General features: G+C 40.0%; 1 protein-coding gene across 1 annotated transcript; it reads right to left on the bottom strand.

Annotated features, from left to right (window-relative positions):
• Positions 1-2,632: 2,632 nt before the first annotated feature.
• On the bottom strand, positions 2,633-4,186 carry LOC102857336 (lysophosphatidylcholine acyltransferase 2B-like). The gene has a single exon (XM_006882475.1). It carries the CDS (start codon positions 4,184-4,186, stop codon positions 2,633-2,635), a length of 1,554 nt encoding a protein of 517 aa, XP_006882537.1.
• Between the last annotated feature and the right edge of the window lie 2,380 nt (positions 4,187-6,566).

Below are 6,566 nucleotides of genomic sequence, written 5' to 3'. Positions count from 1 at the left end.
TTGACTGAGTGGATCATGACAAATTATTGCTAACATTGGGAAGAACGGGAATTCTAGAACTTAATTGTGTTCATGCCAAACCTATATGTAGACCAAAAGGCTGTTACTTGAACAGAGCAAAGGAACACTCCATGGTTTAAAGTCAAGAAAGCTATGCTTCAGGTTGGATCCTCTCTTCACACCTATTCAATCAGTATGCAGAACACATTTTTAGAGACACTGGACACTATGGAGAAGAATGTGGCATTAGGATTAGAGGAAGAATTAACAACACCTGCATTAAGCAGATGATAAAACCTTGCTTGTGAAAATGAGAACTTGAAGCACTTGCTGAAGAGAATCAAAGACCACAGCCTTTAAGACGGGTTATAACTCAACATCAAAAAGACAAAATTCTCACCACTAGGCTGATAAGTAACATCATGAGAGATGGAGAAAAGATTGAAATTGTCAATTACTTCCTTCATCTTTCTTGGCCACATTTTAGGACCAGCAGTCAGGAGACCAGGAGATTTACTTCATTGGGAAAGTGTTCAGTCAATCCAAATTACTGAAGAGCAATGATGTCAGAATGATGAAAATGAGGAGGACTTGAAGCACTTACTGCAGAAGATCAAATACTGCACTCTTCAATATGGGTTTCACCTGAACATTAAGAAAACAAAAATTCTCAGCAGTAGACCTATAGGAACCATCATGATAGATGGAGAAAAGGTTGAAATTGTCAATGACTTCCTCTTACTTGGAGCCACTGTCAATACATTTGGTACCAGCGATCGGAGATCAGGAGACATATTGCACTAGGAAAGTCCATAGTCAAGGATATCTCCAAATTATTGAGGAACAGTGATGTCAGCTTGAGGACTAAGGTGCACCTGATTCATTCCATAGTCTTTTCAATCACTTGCTATGCTGCTAAAAGCTGGACAGTGAATGAGGATGACAAAAGAAGAATCATTGTCTTTGAGCTCTGGTGTTGGAAAAGAATACTGAAAATTCCATGAACTGCCAAAAAGACAAAGAGAATGTCTTGGAGAAATTACAGCCAGAGTGCTCTTTGGAGGTAAGGATAACAAAGCTTTGTCTTGCAAGCTTTGGGCATGTTGTTAAAGAGGGGCTATTTCTTGGAGAGGGACATTATGCTTGGAAAGGTGGAGAGGTGGCAAAATAAGAGGAAAATCCTCAACCAGATTGGTTTTAATGGGCTCAAGTATGTAAGAAATGATGAGGTTGGCACAGGATAGAATAGGATTCAGATCTGTTTTTCACAGGATCTCTATGAGTTGTACTCAACTTGATGGCACCTACCAACAACCATTCATGTCTGGTAGTGTATATAATCTTTTCCCTCTACTATAGTATTGGTCAACTGTAAATCTTTCATATGGTTACTCAGTGTTGAAAGCATAAAAAGGCAAAATTGATGAAGCTAAGAATCCTTATTCACAGGAACACTTTGCCTGTTTCTGTTGCTTCTCTGCACATAATATAAAGAGTAAGAAGGCAGATTTACAGTCATAAGTTTGAATCTAGTTTAAGGGTTCTGTTGATGATACAGCATGTGTCTAGCCTGTTGAACTCTCTGAATTTTGTTTTCCTATAATGATGACAAGAGTATAGAATGTGGTAAATTAGAAGGCTAAGTGAGATAATGTATGGCTACAATAGTATTATCAGCTTATGATTTATTTCAATAAAGTTGTTTTTAGAATACCTCCTAGAGTTTTACCTACTCCTCCCTATCCTTAGATTATATTCTATTCAAATAAGTAATGTCTTTTGAGTGAATCAGCACTTGTTTCTTCCTAGTAGTTAAGTTTCCCTACCCTCAACAAAATAGATCAACATAGTGACTGTAACAATGGACTTGAGCAGGTCAGAGACGATGAGGACGGCACAGGATAGGGCAAGGTCAGGCCTGTTGTTCACAGAATCACTATGAGATGTAGTTCTCAACAGTACCTAAGGAAATCTTCACTGACTCTGCTGAGTTTATAAGGTGAAGGGGGTAACGAGTATTCCAAGTTTTCAGCTGCAAAAGGTTGTATTTTATTACCATCTTTATAAAAGACAAGACTACTTTTGTTATATACAGCATCTTATGTAAAGAGGAGACTGCTGTTACATACTTTAGTAATCCTAGTAGTCTATCTTTGTGATACTGATTTTTATTTGTAGATTAGTGTAACTACTTTGAGGAAAAGCAAAGAGATCTTTAACTAGCAAAAACTTTTTAGAGGGTAATTAAAATTCAAGCATTTACTATTGCAGAGCCTCTTAATATTTCCTCTGAAAAACTGAGAAAAAGATGATGATCTGTAACATTTCTCTGGACTTGTTTTGGCATTAAGCAGAATAAAAACATTAACTAGAACCTAGATTTCTGCTGGGTGAGCAAAGTTTATAATTACCTGATTCTTTTCCCTTTAGGTCCCATTGAAACAAGGTGATCTTAACACAACAAAAACAACAGGCACTGTACAATCCAATGAAAATATTCCTCAAGTATATTTTTAATATCATAATCAAATGTCTAAGCCATCCAGAGTAAACTATTGCCTTTTTCCTCAGAAAGTACTTTTTATTTCAGTCTTTAACTGATGTCAGGCCGACGTTAACCTTTGGAAACTAGTTAAACCTCCACTGTGTCTGGAAATGAATATATTTGAGATGCCTGGAGGTCTAGATAGATACTGAAGAGTTTGGCATAGATAGGATGCTTCAGGCCAAATTTCATAAAGGTTTTGTATGAAATATATTCTGCCTGTGGTCCAGCTATTTCCCGAAAGAGTTTGGAAGTATCAAGGTTTGGAACTCCAAAAGCTGCACGAAGAATAGATGTTAACTCCTCCTTTGTTATGTAACCATCTTGATCCGTATCAAAAAGTTGAAAGGACATCTGCAGAATCTTTTTTGTGTCATCAGGATGACACAGGACCGCCAGGCCTATCACATATTCTCTGAAGTCTATGCTGCCATCGTTATTTCTGTCAAAGAGGGTAAAGAGTTGTGTGAGGGGCTTCGAGACCGGGAATTTTAAGTATGTCGCAAACTCTTCAATGTTTACCTTCCCTCCTTTGGAGGCAGCTGCAATTGCAGCATACTCATCCAAACATCGATGGATGTTATTCCAGTCTATCATGAGTTTCTGGCTGATTTTTGTGAACTGCATCAAGCCAGCTTCCATGGGTAATTTAAGTTCGCCTGCAGAAATCATCAGTTTGCAGTCTTCATAAGCGTCGTCTGTGACAGGCACTCCCAGCGCATTTGCCATGTTGATTCGCACTGAGTTGGCGAAAAGGACGGGATCTTCTCTTTCTTCACGATCTGGGGTATAAACAGGCATGAACTCAATTGTCATCCTGGTGAAGAGTTGACTCATTGTCAAAGCAATGACCTGGAAGGATGAAAACCCTTGCCAGGTCCAGGTCACTGTGTCCAGACTGTTTGGGAATCGGATGAGCACTGGCTGCACAGGTACACCTGGAGTGAAGGCCCCAAGCTTAAAAGTGACCAGGCAGCTGCCGTTAGTGCACACTCCTTCTGGGAAAATCAGAATCTGTGGCCACTTCCTACCAGCTTTCACGCGCCGCAGGATTTCCTTCCGGGTAGTCTGCCTGGAGTTGGGGTCTCCTCTGTTCACGAGTACAGGCTGTGTTGACAGTATGATTTTCCTAATCCCTGGGATCTTCATGCTTCCACGGGATGAGACCACCGAGGGTAAACCCGCCACAATACAGACGATGGAGTCAAAGAATGTGGTGTGTGGCGCCGCCACTAGCAGAGGGGCCTCTTGCCACGATGCCCTCTTCCCTCTCACTTTCACCAGGAACCCCATCAAAAAGATTACAGCTTGCAACAAGAACTTGAGAGGTGGGATTGTAAGATTTCTTTTCCAGGTAGGGATGGGCCAGATTGATCGAGTATGACGGCCAATGGTAGCGAATGTGGCCACAGGCCAGATGAAGAGAAAGAGGAGTACAAGGCAGACCGTCCTCACTGGCACCAGCACAAGCCCAAGGAGGATGGTGAGGATCCAGTCCCGCGCCCCAAACTGCGTCTTGTGCTCGAAAGGGTTAGCTACTGCTGGCGGGTACAAGGACCTGCTCCTTCGCGGCTGGCGCCCTGATCCACTCAGGTCTTCATCAGAGGTGTTCATCTTCTTTTCCACGCTTGAGGGAGGCATGTGGTCCACTTTTCAGGCTCTGGGAACCTTTTAGAGGCTGCGTCCTGAGCTCACCCCTCCCCCATAGCCCAGAACTTTTTCTGTTGGCAAATAATTAGAACTTAAAGACAATTGTTGGCTAATAGGAAATGATGTATTACTTTCAAATTTGAAAAATCAGATGCCGGTAATGTAACAAGAAAATTACAATCATATTAACAGGAAAATAGTAACTGCTTTGTTTGCATACTTTTTACTTTTGATATATATACTTATATATATTGCTGTTACTGTTATGTGCTGTTTAATCACTTGCTACTCATAGCAACCCTATGCACAATAGCCCTAAAATCTTTTCTATCCTGTGCCAACTTTATTGTCTCTGACACGCCTACCCTTATTACCTCAGTCCCTGAATCTACCTTTGGGTTGACAGTGGTTAGCTCATTACCACTAGGTTATCAGAACTCCCTTGGCAATGAAAGCAAATATATTTACTCCTTCTAAAAATTCATGTCTAAGGAGAAATTTCTGGGAGCTCTAGTGGCCTAGTGGTAAGAAACTCTGTTGTAATCCCAAAGGCACACAGTTAGAAATCCACCAGCTGCTTTGTGGGAGAAGGATGGACAATTTCCTCTTATGCTATTTATTGTCTCTGAAAACCCATAGCTGGAGGCTCAGCCTTGGGTCGATGTCTACTCAGTAAGTAAGGAGTTGTATTATCAACTCAAAGGCAGATAGTTCAAATCTATCAGCTGCTCCATGAGTGAAAGTTGGGTCATCTTCTCCAGTGCAATTTACAACCTCTGAAAATCTGTTTACGGGTCAGCTATGAGTCAGTTACAACCCGACAGCGCATACACACAAAGCTTGAATTAATTTTCTAAGACTTAAAAGCAAAATTTTAAGCTTCTGAGAGACTTTCCCACATTTTGGAGCATACCAAATTATCAGTAAAACCAAGAGAGCAGTGTAGATACCAAAGTCTGTTAAACAGAATGTGATCTAAGCAGATTTACAACCAAATTGATCTAGGCTGGATTCTGGCTCCAGCATGCATACTGTGGGTATTGACTGTATCACATTTTAAACTTCATTTTTACATCTGTAAATTGATGACACTTCCTATCTGGCAATGTTGCTGTGGAGGCACAGGTAAGATACTGGTAGAGAATTGGACTTTTACTATAAATATGAGTTTAAGATACAACTTTATTTTATCTTAGTGAGAGAGAGACATCTCTTGGACTTACATGGGAACACAATCATGTTTTAACAATGCTATTGGTTGTTTCTTCATACCAAGGGAGACCAACCCAAGAGAATTAGCAGTCCCTTGAGCTGGTATTTCTCTCATCTGTAACTCTTTTCCACTCTTTTTTTATGCTTGTTTTTTCCCTTGAAGCACTGCTTAATTCAGCATTCTGTATATGCTATTTAACAAAAATTGCAATGTTGCTATTTAACAAAAGTTGCGATGTTCCTATATCACCTTTTATCTTCCACAGGTGCCCAGCAGTGTGTCAGATATAGCATTTATTTAGTACCTGTAATATACCAGGCTGATAGTGAGCGTCTCCAGCGATTCTTTCCACAGATGTAATCAATCTGATTCCTATGCATACCATTAGGTGAAATTCATGTGTGTAGCCTGTATTTATGTTTTTTATAAAAAGTACTTGCAATGAGTAAATTGTTGATTGTCAAGAATTCTATCATGCTATCTCCAGCTTAATTTCTGTCTCCAAGTCCATGTTTTCCAATTATTAATCCTTCTCTGTTCCCAACTTTTGCATTCCAGTCACCCATTATTATTAATGTATCTTGATAACATGTTCAACTGATCTCTAGCTGCAGAAGTTGGTAGAAATCTATTGCCTCCTCTTTGGCTCTAGTTGTTGGTGCATATATTTGAATCATAGTGTTATTTACTGGACTTCCTTGTATATGTGTGGATATTATCCTATTACTCACAACATCATATTTCAAGACAGATCTAGAAAGTACTTTTTTAACTATGGAAGTGACCCCATTTTTCCTCACCTTTTCATCTCCAGCATGATAGGTCTGATTGTCTGACTCAAAATGCCCCATGCATCTTGCCCATACCTAGTATGTCAATATTTATGTGTTCCATTTCTTTCTTTTTTTTTTTTGAGTGGTACTAATATTAGATGGATCTTGGCTGAAAGCAGGCAGTACCAGAGGGGAAAGTCTGTGTTTCATTAACAATGCAAAGGCATTTGACTGTATGGACAACAAACTGTGCCTAACTCTGAGAAGAATAGAAATCCCAGAACACTTGATAATGCTTAGGAGGAGGCAGTCATCAGAACAGAGCAAAGAAACATTGCGTGGTTCAAAATTGGGAAGAGTATATGCCAGGGGTGTGTCCTATCTC

The sequence above is a fragment of the Elephantulus edwardii genome, unplaced genomic scaffold, assembly GCF_000299155.1.
Source record: "Elephantulus edwardii isolate Elephantulus edwardi_28Jun2011 unplaced genomic scaffold, EleEdw1.0 scaffold00020, whole genome shotgun sequence".
Lineage (NCBI taxonomy): Eukaryota > Metazoa > Chordata > Mammalia > Macroscelidea > Macroscelididae > Elephantulus > Elephantulus edwardii.
Note: the sequence above shows the minus strand (reverse complement) of the source record. Positions and strands in the feature narration are given on the sequence as shown.